This window comes from Triturus cristatus, chromosome 3_1 (genome assembly GCF_964204655.1).
Source record: "Triturus cristatus chromosome 3_1, aTriCri1.1, whole genome shotgun sequence".
NCBI classification, from domain to species: Eukaryota; Metazoa; Chordata; class Amphibia; order Caudata; family Salamandridae; genus Triturus; species Triturus cristatus.
Window position 1 is genome coordinate 819802914 of NC_140583.1, and position 24762 is coordinate 819827675.

Sequence of the window (24762 nt, forward strand, 5' to 3'; positions counted from 1 at the left end):
CCAACTGTAAGGACATGTCTGGGTGGAGGATTCATGTGAATCCTCCCCCATCCATTTGCAAGGGTTGTTCTTAAAGGACACACTGACTGCGTCACCTCTCGGGATGGCCTTTTTCCTTCTACTAGCGCTTTCATTCAATGGCATGAGGGCAGAGGCAAATGGCTCCCTCATTTGCATAGGGACAAATGAGAGAATGCCCCTTAAGATAGCACTGGTTGACACCATCTGTATTACAGAAGGAGATGTGCAAGCATCTGTGGCTTCTTCTGTAATATCAAAGTACCCGGGGGCTAAGAATGAGGGTGCACATGCCCGTTGTGCCTCAGGGAGACTTTTTGTAATGTGGCCCCTGGAGTTAATCTTGGCTAAGAATGAATCTGTCAGTTGCATGACCACCAGGAGTTTTCCTTCTAAAAGTGACTCTATCAGAGAAGGTTCAAACTAAAGGAACGACTAAGGCTGAAAAAAATCGGGGGTCTGTGGCATCTGATGGGTGTCACTAGGAAGGACTCAGGGTCTCACTTGGGATGAAAACACAGGAAGAACTACAAGACAGGAAACACATTTATTTTTCATTTCAATAATAGATTCATTTAATGCACAACAGCCGTAGCAAATAATATACATAAATAATTAATTAATTGGCTATGCTAAGCTGACACAACAGAGACCGACTGCCTTAGGAAATCTCACCAATAAAAATCCACCATAAAAGGAAGCATCGCAAGGATAAAGCAGGAAATGTCTGGAGCATAGAAGAGCATCTCAGGAGCGAGAAAGGGATCAGACACGGAAACAGCGAGCATACAGTCCGTTCATATATTTATATTTATATATTTCTCTTATATAATAATGAAAAAGGAACTGAAGAGTGGGTTAAGCCAGTCATAACAAGAAGGGTCAAGCTGGGTGCAGTGCCATTGGCTTGAACAGGTCAGGTGATGCAGAGTAATGGTTGATGGGAACAAATTAGAGAGCGCCCATTCCAGTGACCTCAGACGTCAGCCTAGAATAGACAAAAAGGAAGGAAAGGAGAAAAAACATGAATGAGGATTTTCGCATACAGGGTCATATGCATATAACAAAGAGAACAGCATCTTCTTTCACATTTAAGAGCTTCCTCCCTTGAACTACTGTTCTGTATACAGTCGATGTGATGCTGGATCCAGAGTTCTCAAGACAGAGCATTGTTCTTATCATCATTATGCTATGCTGGGATTTGTAGTATAGTTGTGTCTAGACAATGTGTCCTCACAGTTGAGGGTGCTTTCCTGGGAAGCCTCAAATTCTACCTTTGTACCAACCCGATATGTGTACATCCCTAAGATCACCATCAGGAGGTGGATAAAATAACTACACTAGGGGCCACATTACAGAAGTGCCTCGGGGGCGCAACTGGCATTTGTGCATGCATTAATAATAATAATAATAATAAAACCATTTCTAAAGCGCATGGTTACACTAAACACAGTGTGTCCCCGCGCTGGCAAATGCTGTAACTCCCCAAAAGGTCAAGGTCAGGGATACTCCTGGAATCCTAGGGGACAAGGCTAATATTTACGTGGGAATAGGTAAGTTTTAAGTTTTGTTCTAAATCTTGTTTCGGAAGGCTCCATGCGTAGATCAAGAGGAAGCCTGTTCCAGTGTTTGCTTGCTAAAAATCTAAAGGAACCACCTCCCATCTTGGTCTTGCGAACACGAGGGAGTTGGAACAACATTGCTCCGGCAGATCTAAGGTTTCGGATGGGACGATGGATAGTAAGAAGGTTACGCAGATAGCCAGGGCCTTTTCCCTGGGCAATTCGATGAGCAAAGCAGAGAGCCTTGAACCTAATTCGCTCCTCAATGGGGAGCCAGTGGAGTTCAAGCAGTGCCATTTTACCAGATGCTCTGCGTGGGAGGTTAAGCACCAATCGAGCAGCAGCATTTTGGACGCACTGCAGTTGGTGGATACCTTTTTTGCTAAGGCCCAGGAGAAGAGCATTGCCATAGTCTAAGTGGGGCATGACTAAGGCATGAATAAGTGTTTTTCTAGCACTGATAGGGAGTAGATCAAGAACTTTACGGAGTGTTTTAAGTATTCCAAAGCATTTTCCAGTGATTTTACTAATCTGATGCTTAAAGGAAAGCTCCGTGTCCAGCAAGATCCCAAGGTTTCTGACGGACTCCACCGGATGAGGAATTGCCCCTAATTCCGTAGGCCACCAAGCCTGCGACCATGCGGAGGGGGATTTACCAACCACTAGAAGCTCAGTTTTGTCGCCATTAAGGCGCAGACAGTTGGTATTCATCCACCCTGCTACAGCGAGCATGCAGTTTGAAAACTTAGTGGCCGCCTCTGCCTGATTATCAGTGAGTTTAATTATAAGTTGGGTATCGTCAGCGTATGTGACGATATCCACACCAAAAGCTTCCACAATGTGAGCCAGAGGCTCCATATAGAGATTGAACAACGTAGGGCTCAGACTGGAGCCCTGAGGAACTCCATGTCTGAGCTTTCTGAGGGAAGATTTGTAGGGGGGACAATGCACTTGGAAGCTCCTATTTTCTAAAAAGGATTTAATCCATTCCAGTGCAGATCCCTCCACTCCCATGTCTGAGAGGCGAGACAGGAGCGTTGAGTGCAGCACAGTATCAAAGGCTGCACTTAGATCTAATAAAACCAACGCTGCCGTCTGCCCCTCATCTACTAGTTGTCTTAGACATTCGATGGAAAAAAGAACCGCTGACTCCGTGGAGTGGCCTGCTCTAAACCCAGACTGTGTTGAATGGAGAAGGGAATTCTCCTCAACAAATTTCATGATTTGTAAATTTACTACCTTCTCTACCACTTTCGCACAAAAAGGGAGAAGGGAGATAGGGCGAAGATTTTGTAGCTGGGAAATATGCATGGTAGCTTTTTTCTTTAAGTGAATTACTTGAGCCATTTTCCAAACATCTGGCACATAGCACTCCTGAAAAGACAAGGTGATAAGGTGTTCGATCTGGTCAGTCAGATATTCTGTAACTCCCTTACACCGCTTAGGCGAGATCACATCAGATGGGGAGCCAGACTGGATGCTGTTAATGATGGTGAGCAGATCCTGCCTCTCAGGGACTTTAAAACATGTTAGGAGGGGTTTGGAGGCAAGGTCATTTCTTACCATCATATGATTAATAGGCATGTTATCAGCAAATGTGGCATGGATTGCGTCTACTTTCTTGACAAAAAAGTCCGCAATATCATCACATAGCTCATTAGAGCAGGTATCTTGGGCCTCCAATCTAATAGGAACGGTAAGTTCTTTATAAATAGTAAAAAGCTCTTTAGTAGGGTTCTTTGAAAGTTCAATGCGTTCCTTAAAATATGCGCCTTTGGCTGTTCTTATGAGTTTGTGATAGATTTTTAATTCTCTTTTATAATTCAGCATATCTTCCGAAGTATAATTTTTCCTCCAGCCACGTTCTAAATTTTTACATTTGGCCGTAGCTATTATAAGTTCTTTTGAGAACCAAGGGGCCGTTTTGATTTTTCTAGCTGGGGGCTTGAGTGTCCAAGGTGCTACAGAATCTAGAGCTCTAGACATCCATGTCTCATAGTCATTCCAGGCCTTACACAGTGTATCACTAAGCGGAGGAGGATCTTTTAATAAGGCAGTATGAAAGTCATCAATCGTGAACTTTGTCCAATCTCTTCGTTTTTGGGGCTTGGACTCAATCAGTCTGTCTTTCTGTTTGGCCATAACTACCTCAATGAGAATGATAAAATGATCTGACCACGTTATTTGAATCGGCGTGGCAACTGTGATCTCTTCCCAGTTAGCAAAAACAGGGTCTAGGAGATGTCCTAGTTGATGTGACGGGGAGGTAGATTGAAGTTTGAGTGTCAAGGATTTAAGTACATCTACAACTCCCTGTGCCTCCCTACAATTGGGATCCTCAAAATGAAAATTAAGATCTCCCAAAATAAGAAATTTCTTGTATCGCAGTACGTGCTGAGTAATAAGCTCTGCAAGTTGATTACTAAATTGGGAGGACTTGCCCGGAGGCCGATACAAGAGTAGTCCATTAATGATAGTTTTAGGATTGACTTTAATAGTAAAGAAACCACCTTCACAATTGGGCAGCGTGGCTTTCTCTAAGCTGCATTGAAGATTGTTTTTATAAATTATAGCCAATCCCCCCCTTTCTGCTTTTCTCTGTCACGTCTAAGCAAGCGGTAGTTTTCAGGGACAGCTTCCAAAGTCTCTGGTGTAGAAGCGTCATCTAACCATGTCTCAGTTAACAGGAGCACATCAAGATCCCTATCCACTACTAGGTCATGTATTTCCTGTTTGTGCTTTTTCATTGATCTGCAGTTTAGTAATATAAGTTTCATATTAATAAAAGTCAGCTCGTCATTACTCCGGCCCCGGATGGCAAAGTGACAAGTAGTGCAGTGAAGTGAGAGTGAATCTACTGACATAATATGGCGACAGCTGTCTGCAACCTTAGGGCGGAGGGCCAGTAGATCATAGGAGGTATAATGGATAGGTCTGCTTTTGTTACTGGCAGTAGAGGATAAAGGGGCAGGGGTTCTGGCCCCGTGCCCCGGCCGGCCTCGGACGGGCGCAGACGGGCTTGCCTTTGGCGCGCCACCGGCGCGCCACCGGCGCGCCCGCTGCGCGGACGGGATGGTCCATTGTTTTTATACATGTGAGGAGGAGGGTGGAAGGGTGGAACAACTAGACCGGCAGCCTTACCCTGCTAAAAATGGCGGCTGAGGGAAAACGAGTGCTCAGAAGCCAGCGCCCAGCAGCAGCAGCGTGGTGTCAGGGCAGGAGAGTAGACAGCCTCGTAGCGACGCCAAACTCGCAGCGAGGTAAAAATACTAATTAAAACGGCATATTAAAATATGTACACCATTTAAAAAAGAGTATGTAAATAAGTGCGGTGCAGTCTGATAATAATTTAAAAACGATCCCAAATGTAAAGAAGAGCAGAGAACCCCTGGCTTCCGCCTCAGGGGAGAAATAAGCAAAAGTGAAACGGGCCACTGAACCAATCCTTAAGTAACCTGGGAGGCCGGAGGGAGGAACAACTAGACCGGCAGCCTTACCCTGCTAAAAATGGCGGCTGAGGGAAAACGAGTGCTCAGAAGCCAGCGCCCAGCAGCAGCAGCGTGGTGTCAGGGCAGGAGAGTAGACAGCCTCGGAGCGACGCCAAACTCGCAGCGAGGTAAAAATACTAATTAAAACGGCATATTAAAATATGTACACCATTTAAAAAAGAGTATGTAAATAAGTGCGGTGCAGTCTGATAATAATTTAAAAACGATCCCAAATGTAAAGAAGAGCAGAGAACCCCCGGCTTCCGCCTCAGGGGAGAAATAAGCAAAAGTGAAACGGGCCACTGAACCAATCCTTAAGTAACCTGGGAGGCCGGAGGGAGGAACAACTAGACCGGCAGCCTTACCCTGCTAAAAATGGCGGCTGAGGGAAAACGAGTGCTCAGAAGCCAGCGCCCAGCAGCAGCAGCGTGGTGTCAGGGCAGGAGAGTAGACAGCCTCGGAGCGACGCCAAACTCGCAGCGAGGTAAAAATACTAATTAAAACGGCATATTAAAATATGTACACCATTTAAAAAAGAGTATGTAAATAAGTGCGGTGCAGTCTGATAATAATTTTAAAACGATCCCAAATGTAAAGAAGAGCAGAGAACCCCAAAGTGCACCCTCTGGGCACTTTGGTATTATAGAAGGGGTTACAAAACCTTCTGCACCCCTTTCTGTGATACTGATAGCGTTGCTATCATTAGAGGGCATTCCCTCAATGGACTGGGGCATGGCTTCATGCAAATGAAGGAATCGCTTTGCCTCTGTACCCGTGCCGTATTGCCGATCTGGGCGCAGAGGCAAACACGCCTTAAAGAGGTGCCCTAAGAGTGCACCACAAAAAAGTGTCACCCTTTATGGGTGCCCTCTAAAGGTAACAACGGGTCCAGATTGGGACATGGCAGTGGGAATGGATTGGCACACCGTCTCCTTATATGCCAACGATGTGCTAGTTTAAATACAGGATCCCGAACGGGCACTGCTGGCCTTATATGACCTGCTGGAACTTTTCAGAGATAAGACGGGCCCCAGAATTAATTGGGGGAGTCCTGTATCTTTCCCCTGCATTGTATGTAGTGCAATGAGCTGGAGGGGAGTTGAATCCCAGGAGTTGTACTGGTGTTTTGAAACCATCCGATACCTTGGTGTCAATGTATATTACACCATCAGGAATTTCTTGTATGACAACCATGGTAGAGATTTGATGTCGATGTGTCACTCCCTGGGCTTCTTGACGCATTTGCCCCTATTGCCAGGAGCCAATATGATGGTTCTCCCGTGGCTCTTATACTCTTTTGCGTTGATACCGGTGGTGCCGAGCAGAGCCATCCTTGGAGAATTAAGGGGGTTGGATTTCTGACCTGATATGCTCGGAAAAGGGTGTCCTTTAAAATGCTTCACCTGTCACCGTTGGAGTGAGGTCTGGGGGCAGCTGATCTCGAGCTCTATTTTGCAGCGGCACAGTTGCAGTGTGCAATGGTGGTTGACAACATAATGGGGGAGAGTAGAATAATTTGGGAGGTGCTGGGTGAAATTGATGTATTGTACTGCCTGCTTACACCTGGGGGATCATCCAGGGGACTGGGAAGGCTAGCGCGTGTAGCTAAACTTTGCTGGAATAGCTATATCCAACCCTGGCGAAGGCGGATGCCCTACGCTCTGCAGTTACGCTGTGGAGCGCACCTGGGATGAAAGCCCTGCTAGAGGGGCATGATTCGACTCCGTGGAGAGAAGCGGGAGGGACCCAAGTAGGCGACTTATATGACGAGGGCATTGTGCACTCCTTTCAAGACCTGTAAGACACATATTGGCTAGGGGCTAATCTCTTTCTAGCTTATAACAAGTTTATCTTGGTAGTAAAGAGCAACTTGGCAGTGGAACAAAAGGAACCACAACTACACCAAGGGTTACAGTGCATCCTAACTCACAGACTGGGCAGAAGGGCGGTCACTATGCTTTACACAGCTGTGCAAGCTACTGACGTGGACCATACACTGCGCAGTAAGCCCCGGTGAGAGGAGTGTTTGGGGCGGCATTGGCAGTGAAACAATGGGGGATGGCACTGTAACAAGTAACATGCGTCTCTCAAAATGCCCTCCTGATGTTTAAGCAGTTCAAGTTACATACATCAAGCCTACCTTATACAACACCGGACCCACAAGATGTTTGCAGGCATGGTCCTGATGTGTCCACATTGTGAACACCCAGACGTACCTTTTTACACATGATGTGGCATTGTCCGACACTTGCACATGTATGGGTGCAGGTGATGGAACACATTTCGACAGTAATTGGTGTGCACTTGTTCCTGATCCTCTATTGTGCCTGCTAGGGATTGCTAAGTGGATGAAACACACCAAACTCTACATGAGACTGGTAAGCCTGGCCATGGCTCTATTTAAGAGACTGATGGCAATGTCTTGGAAGGCACCACAGCCTCCTTTGGTAGATTAATGGCTCTGAGTGGTCCAGATATGGGCATTGGTGGAGGCTGATGCCAAGTCTCATGACCTGCAGCTTTGAGGGGGTGGTGGAGCTAACACGATTTGGGATACATATTTAATTAAACTCCTTGACAAATTAGACACCCGTGCACAATGGTTGGATCTGTTTGGAGGCTCAGGGTTGCTGTCAGCCTTGGCTGTGGGTTCAATGGGAGAACTCAGGGTCAGTGGCGGATGGTAATATTTGAAAGTGGTGACGTGTAAAGTTTTGGTATGACTTTTACGTAATGAGTGATGCAAGCAAGCTTAATGGACAAACGTGGTTTCTGGCTAGGTCCTTCTGCAGAGATTTGTTTTTAAAAAGATTGGCAAATGGTGCATTTTAAAGCAAATGTATTTTGTCATGAAGCAAGGCTTATAATACAGTGGGAACGTATACTCTTGAAATATTAAATAAAAACTGCCCTATATCTTACTGCATTGATATGTTCAACAGTTACTGTAATGTGCAAATTGTACAGAGCTGCAACTTCAGCCTTTTAAAGAGTGTGCGTGGAAGAAAACGCTCTAACCAGGCTTCGGGAAGCACCCACAGCTGCTGACTGCAATCAGTCATGTAGAAATATATGAAGACAGGTCTTTAAGTGTGATGAGAAATGTTGGGGCTCTCTAAAAGGGAACATGTAAAATACATTTCTGTGATTCCTAGAGTGTGCTACCCGACCGGTATTTTGGTTTCACTCTGAAATGTAATTGCGTCCAGATATATAACACAACAACTGACCTACACTTAAAATATTATGGTACGATTGCCTTTGTCAATGGTTGTTAGCTGTTTAAGATAAATGATTACCAACAAGGATTTATGATAAATAATTAACCTTGAATGTGTTTCAATTCAGAAATGTCAATAGTATTGAGTCCTGTGGAAGGAGTTTTGGCTTTCAGTTATTCGTGCTTTATGTTAGATATGTATGCCTTTTTTCTGCACATCTTCAACCACCTCTTTCCTCTTCAGCACCGTCTTTTCACTCTTCCCCGAATGCACTTCCTCGTATCTCCCGCACTTCATCACTTCCAAACATACACTGCACTCACTCACCTTTAAGAAAAATTTTTTTGCTTTTGCCCTGTAAATATTTTGCCATCTGTGCACCCCCTTCACACACATTTCCACAGAATTGCAATTGCAACGGGAATACATGACCATTATTCTGTGTGCTCTGCAGAGAGTCCAACCCACTGACAGGCACTTTACTTTGGCTTCAGCGTCAGCGTTAGAACTCTCAATCAAAGCCCCTGATAAACACCTGGCACAGCTCAAAGTATGCACAAAAAAAGATAGAAACATTTTTAAAAACTCATTGTTCTTAAATCAATCCATGTTTCTGGCATTAATGTTGGCATGTAGATAGGGCCAGTTTTAACATCATACAGTGAATAGGCATCTACTGCAAGCACATATCTCTCGCTTTGCGCTTGACTCAGTATTTGATTCAACTTGACAAGGGAACAAGAACCCTAGCCTCCTCGTCTTTTGGATCAATTTCATGGGGTAACAAATGCAGCAGCTCCACTTCTAAGGGGGCCAGTGATGTGCTTCCAGAGCCTGGGGTGTCACAGTGAGGAAGATTAGCGGGGGAGCAGGTCTCAGCAAAAAATATACATAACAAAAGATTAGCATTCTAACACTTACCATTAGCAAGAACAGAGCACCAAAACACGTGCTTGCATCCACTCCTACGTGTGATGAATGGGAAAGGGTGGGATTTATGCCTCTGAAAGATGGACGGCTGCTCTAACGCAGGGACCATGCTCCAGCGCCCGAAACCAGTGAAAGCATCACAGGCCTATAGTGGGTACTGCCATAGACAGCAATGGCAGCAAAGGGCTTCAGAACAGTAAGCCTGCGTCGTACGTCACAGCTCAGAAAGTTGATTTACTGCCTGGTTTCCGTCTCCTGCTTCAGAGCGAAGCCGGGCAGGCAGCCTGGGACAGAAGGCCCAGATGTAAATACATCCATTGTTTTAGAGGTACGATGGTATCTCTATATAAATCAATCTATTTAATATTTGTACAGGCAGGAATGGGTAGGAATTTCAGGGGGGCGCAGCCCCAGAGCCCTAATGGAGAAACCACCCCTGCATCAGGAGGATGGCTTGACCCTCCCATCCTGCTGGGGGCCTCTGGGCCCTATTTTCTGCATTCCCTGAACTTCCAGTTACTCCTCGCATGGATGCTCATGCAATACACATTGTTGTTATTGGTATCATGTTATTGTGCTTCAGTTTCTGCTTTTGAGGACCTAGTTTGTTGTTTGTAGTGTTTGTTATAAAAATCTTAACATTTGTGATGTGATTGCGTGAAACAGCACTGTTCATTCAGTGTACTATTGGAACAACGCATTTACATGTAAACCAATTCAGTTTATATATAACCCGCTGATTTATTGTCATGCCAATTACTTCAATGTGAACTTAAGTGCTGATGTGTCTATTGCCATATATATGTGACCTGATCTTGTGATATGTATAATGCCAATAAAGAAATATTAAAAAAATTAGTTTAATGTATTCCATGTGTGACCTGGTTATCTAGATCAGCTATGCCCTCGACAAGCCCCCTCTGTTGCAGGAACCCTTTTCTCAGTGAATCAGAACATGAGCCTGCTATGTGTGTCAGCCTTTATTAGGTTACTACAGGTTGTACATGAGTTGGGTTCCTGGACCGGAATAACCAAGTGTGGGAACAAGCTGAATAATGAGTTGGAAGCTTTTATGCCTGCCATGCACATACATGACTATGAGCACATATTCCTCTCTACCTTCTGAATCAGGGAGTGCGCGCGCTCCTATACAGGTTAGCACCAAAACTGGCTTGCTGCCAATGAGGGTGGCTGTCTGTGAGGTGAGAAACGAGCCCAACACTACTATGCTCCTACACTTCTTGGTCTTGCTTTCAGCTTTTTTGGTGCTATTGGTACCGTGGTCTTGACATTTATGAGTTTCTTGCTGTGTCACTTGTCTCATTTTCTCTGCTGACTACTGTAGTTTTTTCCCCAGTGGAAATCACTCTTCAGGGATTGTATTTGTTGTTTTCCTTTAACAATTATGTTAAGATATTTGCCATGTTCTGACTGAGATGTGGATACTTGTGTTGTTAAGTCACTGGATATGTAGTTGTGTGTGGTTGCGTGTTTGTGTCGATTTCCACAGGGTCCTCCTTTCTTCAATGCGAGCCTGTGTATTCGAACAGAACACAGGCTCACATAGAAGTCAATGGAAGTCCAACCAAATGGTATCCGGAACCATCGTAATCGGTCGGACTCCCCAAACCTGATTCAGTCGGAAACTATTTCGAGACCGATTCAGTCGGAATGCTTTCCGAACGAAATCGTAATCGACCCCCAAGTCTTGCTTGGTGTATTTGAAAAGTTGTGAATAGCTATTGTGCAACAAGCAAACAATTATATGTGCATCCTTTAAAGTGTTAATGTTTTGTGGAAACGACAGGTTATTATCAAGGGGTGGCATGGTATTGAAGGGGTTGAGGTTGAAGTTGTACAGGAGGATGGCTTGGGCATCAAACCCTATGTTATTCCCCTGTCCTCTTGTGATTGACTCAGGGAATGGCTCAATGTTAAGCTTGTTCTAAAGGTTTTGTGTATCTGAAAGGATACGAAGTCATCCTACTAAACAACCACTGGTTGTGAGGTGGTAGAATGGATGTCACAAGATCATTAATGCTGAATATTGTGTTTAGTGTGTTTCCTATACAGAGGTGGTGCTGTTTCACTTGTTTTTGCCAGTGAAGAGATTCAAAGTTGGTGGTCAGTGACTGGGTTGTTGATTTAGGGAGCCATATTATATGTAGTCCTCTTTAATTACTCCCACAGTTGCAAAATTTGGGTGACTGAGGATGATGCTTGCGGCTGACTGTGTAAATCTAGGGTTATAGAGCTTTACAGATCACAAGGGAAAGGAACGTGAGGATGTGTGCAATGAAGCAGTGAAAGAGCAGGGACTAAAAACTGTGTATACATTGCTTTCCGTTGGCGCTTATGGATTTCTTTTGAGCCATTCACATCCACCACCCCAAACAAAGGTCCAGTTTGAGAGGATTGTTTTGCAGATGTCTTGTGTTGGTCCTGGAAAATGGGGATTGCTCCTCTGCTAGGCATGTATCTGCAAGAAACATCATGTCCGTTTTCCTATGGGCATGGAATTTGTAGGATGCTGGTGCAGAGTTTGTTTTTGTTGTGGTATGATGTGCTGCCATGCAGAAGCACCTACATCACCCTCTCACGTATTGTTTATAAGGCATCAAAATACTTAAATACTAAATCATGAACGTGATCCCCTCCCCCACCTTCTATCAATTAAAATGTAATCCACATCCCAAGAACATGCTGCAGTAGAAATGTGCACAGCTTTCGGCAATCCAGGACCCAAACCCGCAATAGTGTGTCCTAGCAACATCCGTGCAAATAAACGTGCTGTTGAGAAAGATACTGCAAAATTGCTACCACCTACAAACATCACACAACCTATGCAGAAACCTTTAGAGACAGATTTATTAAAATGTGTTTTATTGCGGGGGGGGGGGGGGGGGGGGGCGCTGGTACTCTCTTGTACTCGCGTGCCACTGCTCTTCAGCAATAAAACACATATTAGTAAATCGGTGCTCTGAAGGTTTCTGCTTAGGTTGTGTGAAGTTTGTAGGTAGTTGCAATTTTTTAGTTTCTTTTTCAATAGCAGGTTTATTTGCCCTGACGTTTGCTTGGATACACTATTAAGTCTACAAGAGTCAACCCGCTCCTCAGCAATAAAACGCATATTAATAAATCGGTGCTCAAAAGGTTTCTGCTCAGCTTGTGTGAAGTTTGTAGGTAGTTTGCAAGAGGTGTTGACCATGACTGTCACTTGCACGAGGGTGACTTTCTGGCATGCATGAGGAGCGGGACATGTTTTGCTCCTGGTAAATATGATATGTAGTATCACCGTGTGTTCATGGGGCGCTGGCACATCTGTAGCAGATCTGCAGGTGAGAGGGCTCATCTGGAATATGCGAGGTACTGAGAATATAATATTTGCTCTCTAATGTATATGAGAGCTTGCCTACTGTGCATGAGGTGTCCCTAATATGTTGAAGCTGTATGTATTATGGGTTTGGCATACACCTTTCCTTATGTTTATAAGAGAACTTGTTTAGTGTGCATGAAGTACTGAGCATCTATCTGAAATGATATTCAAGAGACAGGTCACCTAGTATGGGGCTGGCCATGACTCCCATCTGGGGGCTTATTTACAAGCCCGATGCATCGCTGGTTCGTCACATTGCGCGATGCACCAGAGGTACACCCTGCTGCGTGATATTTACAAGCACACTTAAAGCCACCCTGCTTGGATTTACATGTTTCTTGTAAATATCGTGCCTTTTCACGCAACACTTTGCGTGTTAGGGGCGTGACATGGGTGTTGCTGTGGGTCTTCCCCCGCAACACCCGCGTCCACTGAAGCAATCATAAATAGGGCTCCCGGTTTTATGGTATTTATTTTCTTGACATTTCCGTCTGTATTTATCCATATTTATTTTTTGCCAATTTTATCTGTATTTATCCATTTTTATTTGGGGTTTTGTGAGACAACTGCAGGAAAAATAGTACATTTCCATATTTATTTAAATGATAAAAGTAAACTTTTATCTAAATGTATGACAGATTTCAATAATATGAAGTCCCACAGATGATAAATCAATTCACATTTATGAAAATATGAACATTTTAGTATCAACCTTTGCATATCTACTGGAGTTAAAGCCTCATAACAATAATTTCTTTATTTTTTAACTGCTTACTTGTCAATCTTCACAGCTATTGGCCTGACAGTCACGACTTAAAGTATTTCGAATCACTCAAACAAAGAGACAAATTTCCGTTTTTATCCACATTTACATATAAATAAAGACAGGAAAATAAATGATTTATTACTGGATTTATCTGTAAAAATCTGTAAAACCGGAAAACAGGGAGCCTTAATCATAAACCTGGAAATGCGTCAGAATGCTATGCCATCCCCAGGGGTCGCAGTGAGGCATTTAGTTATTTTCCTCTTTCAATGTGTGCTGCATTCTACAGCACGCATTGGAGGAAATCAATACAATTGATTGTTTTATGCAGGTAGGTGTTCCTTCTTGCACAAAAACAATCCCCCCACGACACAGGAATCCTTGTACCATGGTGCAAGGGTGCCTGTGCTGGCGCACGCATGGCAGCAGTTTGTGCGCCAGTGCAGGGAAAAGCACAGAGATGCGACATGTTGTAAATATGTTTCATCCCCGTGCCTCAAAATCAATTCAGCGTGGCGCAGACAATGACTTGCAGCACCGCGCTGCATTCGTTTTTTGTAAATAGGGCCCCTGGTGCGCATGAGGAACCTCGGACGGGTTGATGTTTCTCAAATGAAGTGTTGGAATGTTGGATATGGAACGTGAACGGTGTTCGTGAACAAACACTCACTGCACATGTGGGATGTGGGGCATTCTGCACATCTGGTGAGCATGAGCGAGCTTGTCTCGTGTGCATAAAGCGTCAGTCACATCTCTTAGCTGGTGCTGAACATAATGATCAGATAATATAAAGGTTCTCACCTGGCGTTGATGAGGTACTGGGCAAGGCTGATGTTTGCTGGGGATCCTGTGATGGTGATCTGACGCTCTGCTGAGCCTTCCGCGGCACTGGCGATTTTGATCTGTGCTCCAGACATTTGCCGAATTTCATTGATTTTGGTCCCTTGGCGTCCGATTATGCAGCCTATTAGCTAGAAAAAAGGAGGAGCAAACTTCTTAGAGAACAGATTATATTTCAGCACTCTGATACTAAGCAGGAAGTCCTTAGGATATTCCCATTAGCTGCAAGATTTACTAGTGTAGGAAACAACGTCATAATACGTATTCTCTTTTGCATGTAGAGTACAATACTTTGCAATCCGTAAAAATTATCAATACAGTATGCGAGTGCTCTCCGTTCCAGTTATTTGAGGATTGCACCTCATAAGATACATTGTACTGCACCACATCACTGCTTATACATTAAGGGCAGATTAATTAAAGTTTCATGCAAAGTAGGGCAGAAAGCAAAATTGTTGCATTGTGTTGCGTGAAACAGGGAGAGCAGAACTGCACTATATCTACTAAAATATGGCGCACACCTGCTCCCACCTTGATTTGGCATGCTTGAGGGTGCCAGCCAATCTTGCGGCTTGCTGCAGGGGTGCCTGCGTTACGAGAAGGATTGTTTATGTAGAGGTAGGAACACCTTCCTGCACAAAAACAACCATGAGAGGCGTTTTCCTTTTTTCTATGTGTGCTGCGGAACGCATCATACATAGAAGAGGAAGTAATGAGGAGAAATAAAGGTATTTCTCCTCGTTATGCCTCGGTCTGGGAGGTGCACCCTTTTGGTGCAATCCCAAGGGTCCACTGACCTTAGTAGATCTTGGATTGCATTAAAATCCAAGGGTGGATGAATGGGAATGCCCATGCTCCCCCATGGAACGCCTCCCCAATCCAAAGTAATGCAACGCAGCACAATGCTCTGCCTTGCTGCGTTGCATGACTTTTTTTTTTTACAAGGTCACGCAAGATCCTGAAAATTGGCCCTTGCGTGTCTTTGTAAATCTCTTGTAACATTTAGCATTGTGGCTGCGCCAAAATAGGGGTGCAGCCACAAACCAAAATGTTACTAAATCTGCCACTGGTTGTGGACTTACTACAGACAGGACTTTGCAGTAGAGGTGGATTTCAGCACATTACTAGGCTGTCATCACAGGCCACTGGACTCATATATATTACCAGCATACACATTAGTTGTGGAACCACTACAGGACGATGTACTGGCAGTAGAGGAGGCAGTGACTTCCAGTGCTTTTCTGAGAGTTTCTGTAGACTATTATCTGTCAGTGGGTGATGTTCCCACTGGGCCCATCGGCAACACCAGCAGACGCAGTACTTTTAGACCTATTGCAAGAGCTTGCAGTAGGGGAGGCGATGGCTTAAGTGCATTAGAGTACCCTGGGTCAGTGTGAGATGTGCCGTCGTATATTGCCTGCCTTACGCCTCCGGGACGTCTTTTTTTGTTATGTTCCGTGGCGCAGAAGCCTGTGTGATATTTATCAGGCAGCACTAAGCCACTTTTTTTGGCTTAATGCTGCCTGATAAATATCAGTCCCTTTAACTAAGTGTTCTGCGTTAAGGGGTGTGCAATGGGTATTGCCAGGGGCGTTCCCAGCAACATCCATGGCCTTTTGACACTGTCCCAGATTTACGAGAAATCGTAAATCTGAAGCAGTGCCAAAAGCTTACGCCTCCCCACAGGAGGTGTAAGGAAGGAACAACAAGGAAAAATATCTTTATTTCTCCTCGTTTTTCCTGCAGCACACATAGAAAGAGGAAAAAGCCTCTTGTGATTGTTTTTGTACAGGAAGGTTTCCCTTGCTGTACAAAAATAATCATCCCCGCAACGCAGGCACCCTTACGCCATGATGCAAGGGTGCCTGCGTTGGCACGTGGCAGCCCATTGTACGCCAGCGCAGGGGAAAAGGACAGGCATGCGCCTTATGTTATAGATATGGAGCATTCCTACCCGTTTCTTTTGCCGTAGGGAAGCGCAGCAGGAAGGCCTGGAGCGCTTCACTACGGCAAAACCTCATAAACGAGGCCCCTTTGTGTCTTTCAAGCAGGAGCTCTTAGTGCAGGGACAAACCCATTGCTTTCTGCTATCTGTGGAGGTCCATAAGAGTCTCACCCTACAGCAGTAAAGTCAGCATTGCATCTCATGCCCAGTGTACAGGAACACTGTGGAAGCATCTGTGTCCAATGGCTGCTTCTTCTAACGAAACCAGTGCACCTCGAATTTTAAAACAGTTTACTAAGCATCCATTCCTCTACTTCAGCTACTTAGATATTATTCTAAACTGCCTTTCCTTTCTTTGAACCATGTCTAGCTGTTTCCTCAACAGCCAACTGGCAGGAATGGGTGGAGGGCTGAAGAAAAGCACCAATGGAAATGGCTCTGATTAAGCAGGAAGAACGTCACATGAGAGCGGTGTTTTTCCCTCCTTCCTGGGATGCGCTTGTTAAAGTGTCTGCTTTAAGCAAACTGATTCGCAGCTTTGCCGGCAAATCACTGCCACTCTCCCCACCCTTTGCTGCAAAGGCGGTATTCACTCGCCCTCCATTTTGGCTAAGGTCTGTCTTTCTCTCAGTGTTATTAAAGTGTGTTTTCCCCTCCCATCTTAAGGCCAAAGGCAGTCTGGACTTGATTTAGTTACTTTCTACAAGTGGAATCTGTTTGGATATTGGAAGAAATCATGAAAGTTGATCCATCCCTCAACTTTGATTACTTTTGCTTTTTAGGCTACTTGGGAATCGTGGATAACAGTAACTCTATCCGTAATCTCAGTGCTGCAATAAATAGGAGGAAGAGAGGATCTGGCAATAAGGAGAGAATGTTACCCCCGAAAGGCACGGGATTGGTAGACACTTGGAGTTCTACCTTCAGGATGGAGACAGAGATTTCACGACTCTTCCTTGAACAAATTTGTTTGCTCTGGTCTGAAGGGCAGCATCACCTCTGGTCCTAGATCCACTAGAAAGGTGGCTTTCTTTACGTACAGCCATCCTAGTGCTAACAACATCTATACAACGTTAGCTTTCGATCACAATCAGGTGAAAAGTTTGCACGTGGGCTATGTAATCCTCTTGGTAAAGCAGTTAGAAACAATAAACCACCCTACCGCTGCTTTCTGAGAAATTTATTTGCACACACTCGCAGCTCATATGAAAAAAAACTAAAGCTGCCTGACTTGAATTGAAAGACCCACATCCTGCCTACTGTTTCACCCCCACTCTGTGAGGTAGGAAGAGAGCTGACAGGTTAGCAATAACTTCCCACACAGCACTGCAATCTCTTCTTCAAAACGTCTGCCTCGATCCGCATCTTCACTGAGGATATTCGATAGGTCATTTTACGTCATGACTGGATTTCCATCAGGAACAGCCTCAGACCAAGCCTAGCTCCTAGAAACCTTCTAGTCTGTGTTTACTCATTTTCTTCAACACATTACTAGCTTGCTATACTTTCTGTATCAAAAATCAAGGGAGGGACTACGAGCTGTTTAGACATGTCCAGCACCCACTCTCTTAAGGACAATATAGCGTAAAGAAGGAAGAAGTTCCTTAGTTGGAGACAAAACGAGGAAGGATGAGTGTTTTTAAGTGGATCTGACGAAATGACCACAAGAAACCGGGGGCAGGGGGATCTAGGTGATCAGATCTGAATGCCTTCACACACCCGAGAGGGTGTCATGCTTCATCATAGGGCACTCCTCATCAGGCCGGCACTGAAATGCTCGATGCTCAGTGCAGGCAATTCAGCAGAGATCTGTTAATCTTAACTGTATGGTGAGTGCAAGTGAGAGGGTATAATGTGTAGGGTGGTGCACAGGTGGTTAAAAAGTCTATGGGAGACCAAATTAGGATTTTAAAAAAGCAGTGGTCCCCTTGGCCCAAAAAAAACAGGAGAGCTTAGTGGCGCTTTGGGGCTACACAGCAGATATACCTACAGCATAACGGCGATATGTGGCGCTAGGACTGCATTCGGCCAAGCGGAGGGTGTCGTGTAAATGGGGAAGAGGACGAGCACCTAAATTTAAGGAGTGGGTCCGTGAACTCCTTTTCTGGCAGGAAAAGACGCTCATATATGCAGAACTACTTCCTGCGTCCTCTAGGCCTAGAGATATCTGGGACCCTTTGTGCCCATACTTGCTTACAAACTCGGAGACACTGGAAGAACGGACAGTCCCCTCCTCCTGATTGAGCAGCAACAAGGACCTTTATAGCAGCCTTAGCAGCAACCCAAAATCCAGACGAGCCCTTCTGACACTACAACAGGTATTAGAAGCCCATAATGCAACAATTGGATAAGAAGTAAGAGAGGCTAAATCACCAAACACAAATGACTGCAAGTTTGTCAGTTCAGCAATGGTTGCATAAGAGTGTACATGTGCAAGACTGGAATTAATATAATGTATCCTCAATTTTGTAACTGATACTGGGACATTACAAATGCACTTTTACTTATTGTATGTCTGTTTTATTGTGTAAATGCCAATAAAAAGACAAAAAGAAAATAAACAAGAAAAAAACAGGAGAGCTATCTCTTGTAATAAAGTACTCAGATCGCTTCAACAAATGTGAGAGAAGGTCACCATGTGTTATGCCTAGGTGCCCGGAGAGCCAGTGGCATTTCTTCAGCACCAGGCTATTATACCTACCCTACAGTGGATTGGAACCAGGGAATTATGGGGAGGGTATCCAATCTAGAAACATACTACTGCACCAGCTGTGGTGCAGGAAGTAAGACCCAACCTGTAAGAGGAGAAGTGGGTAAACAGCCATAAGAGAGGTGCGGGAAGGTACTCAAAACATAGTGTGGGAATCTGGCAAATAATCGCCCATTATCATTTGAAGGTGTACATAGTAAAACATAAGACACACACACATAAAGTATAAAACCATTCATCAGTTGCACAACACGTGAAAAGTCATAAAAAAACATCATCAGTAATGTGAGGTGATCATGCCACTTATACCGCCAATGAGAGAAACCCTGTACTCTAGCAGGCATCAAACAGGGTGGTATTGAGGCAAAGGGTAAACATACCCTTTAGTATAGTTAATGACACCCCTTAGGTAGGGCAGAGGACTGCGCCTAGCTGTGGGGAGACAACTGACACAAAAAAGCATCTATTGGTGAATAAAATGCACATGTCTTGTAAGGGTACAGAGTATGACCAGGGCAGCAAGTAAAAGATTTTGATGTACTTAAGTGAACCATGCGGTTCTTAGCCAGTACCTACCCTCCTCTGCCAACCTGTAGCTCAGGAATGAAGCATTGGCCGTGCTTATAGAGCAGTTAATGGTGTTCTTAATTGATCCCCTGGTGTAGGTAAGTTTGTACAGGTGCGGGGGTCGTAATTGGGAGCAACTTAGTGAGTCAGGATGGCCGAGCGGGCAATGTGTATGCAGCCGGCAAGTTTTGCAGGATAATAGAGGAGTTGCTCGAAGAGAGTCTCTCTACGGAAGCCATCTTTGAGAGGAGAGTGGAACGCAAATATAACACTTGCATGTGTACAGTGTACAGTGGGCTGAGCCCGGGGTAGACCAGAGGGCCACAGTCCAAGGGGTAACTGTAGGCATTGTGATGCCAGGAGTGACAACTCTATATCAATGGAATTGAAATAAAATGGCATCTGGAAAGCAAGGAGAATTGTTTCTCCTGACAGCCATCACTGGAGTAACAACTCCTTGTCAGTAAAATCATTAAGGGCCATTGTCCTTCGACTGGCCAGAGTGACAAGTGTATGAATGGAAACTAGCACCCAGCACCAGCCGTGTCAGAGTGAAAAGGGACCCTCAGGTGGAATGACCAATAAATATGTGTAGAGTTAATAGTGGTGCACTGTGGCCCCCTACCTCAGGCACCAAGGCCATTGAGGAGGAAGGTTTAGGAGAAATGGTACGGAGATGATATTTGTGAAACGTGTGTGGCCTCGTCACGGGATGCACCCTGTAGCTGTGCACATGTACTATGTGGCAGGGATCAATGGTGCACAGACAACAAAATGGTCTAGGAAAGGTGACTAGAGGAATGAGAAGGTGGCAAACTCAGTTTAATTCATTCCTCGGTATGTCACCAATAAGTCCCATAGTGTGGGTGCAAAGGCGAAAGACCCAGTGTTGTTCTTTTTAAAACAGGGTTTTTTTGTTCCACTGGTTGTTAGCCTCGAGGAGGGTCACCTTGAGGTCGTCTGGAGGATGGTGGCTTTCAAGGAAATGGGTGATCAACTTTGTAGTGCTGTGTTTGCCTCAATACCATCCTATTAGATTCCTGCTAGAGTACAGGGTTTCTCACATTGGCAGGATAAGTGGCATGACCATCCAAGATTACTGCTGATGACGTTTTGAATGACTTTTCACGTTTTGTGCTACTCATGAAAAGTTTTATACTTAGTGTGTGTGTGTCTTATGCTTTACTATGTACACCTTCAAATGAGCGCTATCAGACACATCGGGCATTTACTGTAGTAATGGGTAGTGATTTGAGAGTTCCCCACACTATGTTTTGAGAACCTGCCGGACTCCGACACCTCTCTTAAAGGTGTTTCCCCACTTCTCCTTCTACAGGTTGGATCTTCCCACCCGCACAGCAGCTGGTGCAGTAGAATTGTTTTGGATTGTCTACCCGCCATTATTTCCTGGTTCCAATCTGCTGTAGGGTAGGTAGAATAACCTGGTCCTGAAGAAATGCCAGTGACCCTCCAGACATTTAGGCATGAAACATGCTGACGTTTTCTCACATTTGTTGAAGCTATCTGAGTACATTATTACGAGAGATAGTCCTCCTGTTGTTATGGTGTCAAGGGGACCTCCGCTTTATTAAAGTCCTAATTTGGTCTCCCTTAGACTCTTTTAACCACCTGTGCACATTATAGCCTCTCACTTGCACTCACCATGTGGCTAAGATTAAATTATCTCCTCTAAAGAGACCCCACTGAGGAGCCCATAAAGCATTGCAGTGCAGGCCCAACAAGGAGCACCCTATGATGAAGGATGACACCCTCTTGGGTGTTTGAGGGCTTTCATACCTGATCACCTATATCACACCCCCGTTCCTTCTGGTCATTTCGTCAGATCTACCCACCAGTGCTCACCCTTCCTTGTTTTCTTCTTCCCCAATGAACTGCATCCTTCTTTACACTATATTATACTTTCTGCATACCCTCTATGTCAGCTGAAGCACCTTGTACTTAGTGCCCAGGATAGGGGCGAATGACAGTGGTGACTGATACAGCAGAGCGGCACCTTAGCGATAGATGCTATGTGGGAACCAATGTGAGAGCCCCATGCAAATACTCAACATTGCAAAACTAAGTGTGTGAATAAATGTAGGTGGGTCTTGCGATGTTCAAATCTCATAGAACCTAAAGTTAAATTATATTATTAGTTATGGACGACTGTGTGAAAGTGCATTAGTGTATCGGTGTGACTTCAGAGGCTCACAGACATTTAATATAGTGACAAACAGGTGTCTAGATTTGCAAGGATGACCGGCTAAGAGTAACATGCCCATTGCCTCAGATTCTAATATATACCCATAGCATTTAAGAGGACTGTGCGCAATATACTTTCAAATAAAGCATTCTTGTGACTTCTGCAAGACCTCGGAGGGAATGAGACAATATCTTCTGTTCTTTTAAACTTAGACAAATCGAAGCTTCCAACTGATTTCACAGAGTAGAAGATATGACCACATACTATGTGCAATGCAGATGATCATTCAGAAACTCATTTTCATGAGTCTGTGTCATTTTCTCTCAACAACCAACCCATATTCATTCAAGGGCTGAAGGTACAAGGGTGGGTAAAATAGAAGAAAAACGAGGTCGCTTGAGCGACTAGATGTGGCAATAATGAAGAATGGGAAGGAGACATGCACAGGTGAATAAAGGGGAAGGGACAAGTGGAAGAAAAGGGGTAAATCGATGAGGGATGAAGCAAATAAAAAGAGGTAAGAGGGAGGAATTAGGGATAAATTATAAAACAGAGCATAAGGGGAAGAGCAGACATGAGTGGGCAATGTTCAAAGGGAGAATGGAAACAAGATAATCACTCAAAATATGGGTTGATATCAATATCAAAGGATTACAAAATTTAGAAATTCAGGAAAGAAAGAGGAGAGGTCAGAAATTGAGATGGATGGGGCAATCACTTGGATGACCAGCTAGAGAGCTCTTTGACTCTTTGACTCTTCCAGTTGCTTTCCAGAGAAGATCCAAGAGGCGGAGTGATAATGACAATCAGGAGAAATTAGAGAAAAGAAAGAGTTGAGTTGGAAAGGAGAGAGGGAGACAAGGACATCTTAAGGATTTGGGTGCCCTTGGCCAAACATATTTTTGGGGCCCCTCTTCAGAACAGCTTTGATTTTATGATCCAGTTTCAACTCTTGCATAACCTCTTTGGCCAAGTCACTGACAGTGCACAGCACACTCATCATAAATGTGCTTACATCTAATATTCAGGAATATTGACGTGTGTTTTCATTATTGTAATACAGCAGAAGCTCACACACAATACTGCAGATAATCTCTGTGAGGTCCTGTTTCGAGCATAAAGAAACCTATTGTATGGAAGTTGCATCAAAGATTAACACATTTCTCTGCAAAATGTCTGTAATAGACTGCCACTCATCACCCACATTAAAATTAAAGGAAAACGGTATTTAAAACAATCTGTTTAAAAATGATTAAAGGTCCTCCGGGCAAGACTTTCTGCAGAACAGACCTTGTTGTATGAGAGGGCCCCCTTTACCCATGCCTTAAAACATCTCTGGAGGGAGAGATAGAATGAAGGTGAGCGAGAACAGAGTGTCACACTAAAAGTGACGAAGTAGAAGAAGGAGACCAGGAAAGAGGCGGGAGGTTGAAGTGAGAAGAAGAGAAAGGATGGGGAATGATAGAGGAAGAGGAGAAGGCAATAGAATGCGAAGGAGTGAGAGAACAGAGGGTATGAGCAGGAGTGGTAGCAATGAGTAATTAGAGGGGAGGAGAAATTTGAGATGATGAATACATGGGCAGGGGAAAAACATAACAAAATAAAGTGGAAGGGAATGAGGCAGCAGTGCTGGAGAGGACGGGAAGAGGGAGCAGCAGTACTCACATCATTGGGAATGGAGAGTTCATGAGCACCGGCCTGGGCACCGGCATCCATACCTGGGCAGGAGCAAAGCAGAGAAGTTAGGGCAGCAGCCAATGAACCTTAACAGAGAAGATGGTGCTGCGAGACTGAAGAAGAGGTCATGGAAAGACATAGGAAATACAGAAGGTCTCATGGCTAGAAATGCTGTAACTTGTGGAATGTCACAGTAGACGACTTTACCAATATTGCAGCAAACCTCGCGCCACCCTTGCAGACAACCAAGCAAACTAACAACATGACCTTGGACCCCTACCAACAATTGCACATGCCCCTGAAGCCTCTCAGCACCTATACATTTTCTGTCACTCTAAAATTACCTACAAACATCCAAGTGAGAACATAATGGAACATATCAAATTTAAACATGGTGCCATCCCATAACACATGCAAACAGGGTGCTATCTCATAATACGTTTAAACATGGTACTATCCCATTAACAGCACATGTAAATCCCTGAAGGATACATTAAGAGATGTTGTCACCTCAAAAATAACTCAATCAAGAATCCTGACATTATGACTTCAGCATCTTTAAGGACCTTGCATGAAGAAATAAATCTTCCTAAGAAACTCCCTTTCACCGTATCAACACAGCAGCACATGCATGCCCCACACCAATACTGACCAGTATCATGTCATCTTAAAAATAACAGCTGCTAGCAAGCTATTACATCACTTACCACATCTTTCTAATCACAGGACGGACAACTATGTCATCCTACTGAGTGGTGTACTATGTTGGTACAAATCTTTAACCTCCACAGCTTTGTAAAGGTGCACTGAAAAACGCGACAATCTTTGTGGTTTTCATGGGGTTTATACACTTTTCAAATAAACAAAAACTGTGGAAATCGAAGCTGAAATAGAAAATCTTCTACAGAGAATAACCTGTCAGGCTGCTACCCTCAATTTAGAGCAATCGACACTCAAGAAAACAAAAAAAGCTTTTCACCATAAAAACAGCATGTTAGCAACACAACAACGAGCACCATATCAGCTACAACAACATTGCAGTAATTACTAAGGGTGGGCAGAAAACTACGCTCCGCCAGCGTAGCAGATAAAGCCAGTCACTCCTGCTCACTGGCCCGGTCCCTGCTTCTGAAAGCAGCCAGACCGAGGAGATCCTCCCCGGGCCCCGATGGACCCCTGTCTCCAGCACCCGGATCCTCAGCTGGTTTGCAGGATGGGGGGCTCCCGCACCCCCGGGCCTTTCGGACAGAGCACGAGCCCTGGGCCCGGTCCCAGCTTCCGAACCCTAGCCAGGCCGGGGAGAGGCTCCCCGAGCCCCGGTGGACACCCTTCCCCAGCGCCCAGACCTTCGGCTGGTTTGCAGGACAGGGGGCTCCCGCACCCTGGGACACTGGGACGGATCACAAGCCCAGGGTCCGGGCCCAGCTTCTAAACCCTAGCCAGGCCGGGGAGAGCCTCC

The 24762-nt window shown here is 44.8% G+C and overlaps 1 protein-coding gene across 6 annotated transcripts in view; it reads right to left on the reverse strand.

Annotated features, from left to right (window-relative positions):
* Positions 1–546: 546 nt before the first annotated feature.
* PCBP3 (poly(rC) binding protein 3) overlaps positions 547–24762 on the reverse strand; it is a 212479-nt gene continuing 188263 nt past the window's right edge. For 4 of the 6 annotated variants that reach the window (XM_085645174.1, XM_085645173.1, XM_085645172.1 and 1 more), the window contains exons 11-13: positions 23292–23344; positions 14163–14332; positions 547–1006 (exon numbers count right to left, since the gene is read on the reverse strand). In XM_085645174.1, the coding sequence (XP_085501300.1) occupies positions 970–1006; positions 14163–14332; positions 23292–23344 (260 nt within the window). In that variant the 3' untranslated portion in view covers positions 547–969. Of the gene's footprint in view, positions 1007–14162; positions 14333–23291; positions 23345–24762 lie in introns of those variants that run through there. The other 2 variants (XM_085645175.1, XM_085645176.1) reach the window with 2 other exon arrangements.